At 47.8% G+C, this 387-nt stretch overlaps 1 protein-coding gene across 1 annotated transcript; it reads left to right on the plus strand.

The window, feature by feature from the left end:
* The first annotated feature begins 3 nt into the window (after window positions 1-3).
* LOC109131978 (phenylalanine ammonia-lyase 1-like) lies at window positions 4-387 on the plus strand. The gene has a single exon (XM_019243137.1). It carries the CDS (start codon window positions 4-6, stop codon window positions 385-387), a length of 384 nt encoding a protein of 127 aa, XP_019098682.1.

Consider the following 387-nt stretch of genomic DNA (forward strand, 5'->3'; position numbering starts at 1 on the left):
GCTATGTTATGCGGTGGAGATATGAAGACAAAGAACATGGTGATCAACGCGGCTGATCCTCTCAACTGGGGAGCTGCGGCTGAGCAAATGAAAGGTAGCCATTTGGATGAAGTGAAGAGAATGGTTGAGGAGTTTAGGAAGCCAGTTGTGAATCTTGGAGGTGAGACTCTCACCATTGGACAAGTCGCTGCGATCTCAACCATTGGTAACGGTGTGAAAGTGGAGCTGTCCGAGACTGCTAGAGCCGGTGTGAACGCTAGCAGTGATTGGGTTATGGAGAGTATGAACAAAGGCACTGATAGTTACGGTGTTACCACTGGTTTTGGTGCTACTTCTCATCGCAGGACCAAAAATGGTGTCGCACTTCAAAAGGAGCTTATTAGGTAA

Source organism: Camelina sativa, unplaced genomic scaffold (assembly GCF_000633955.1).
Source record: "Camelina sativa cultivar DH55 unplaced genomic scaffold, Cs unpScaffold10506, whole genome shotgun sequence".
Classification (NCBI taxonomy): domain Eukaryota; kingdom Viridiplantae; phylum Streptophyta; class Magnoliopsida; order Brassicales; family Brassicaceae; genus Camelina; species Camelina sativa.

Bases quoted from the DNA above. Each gene is read 5' to 3' on its own strand.
- LOC109131978 (XM_019243137.1), top strand. From the start codon at position 4: ATGTTATGCGGTGGAGATATGAAGACAAAGAACATGGTGATCAACGCG.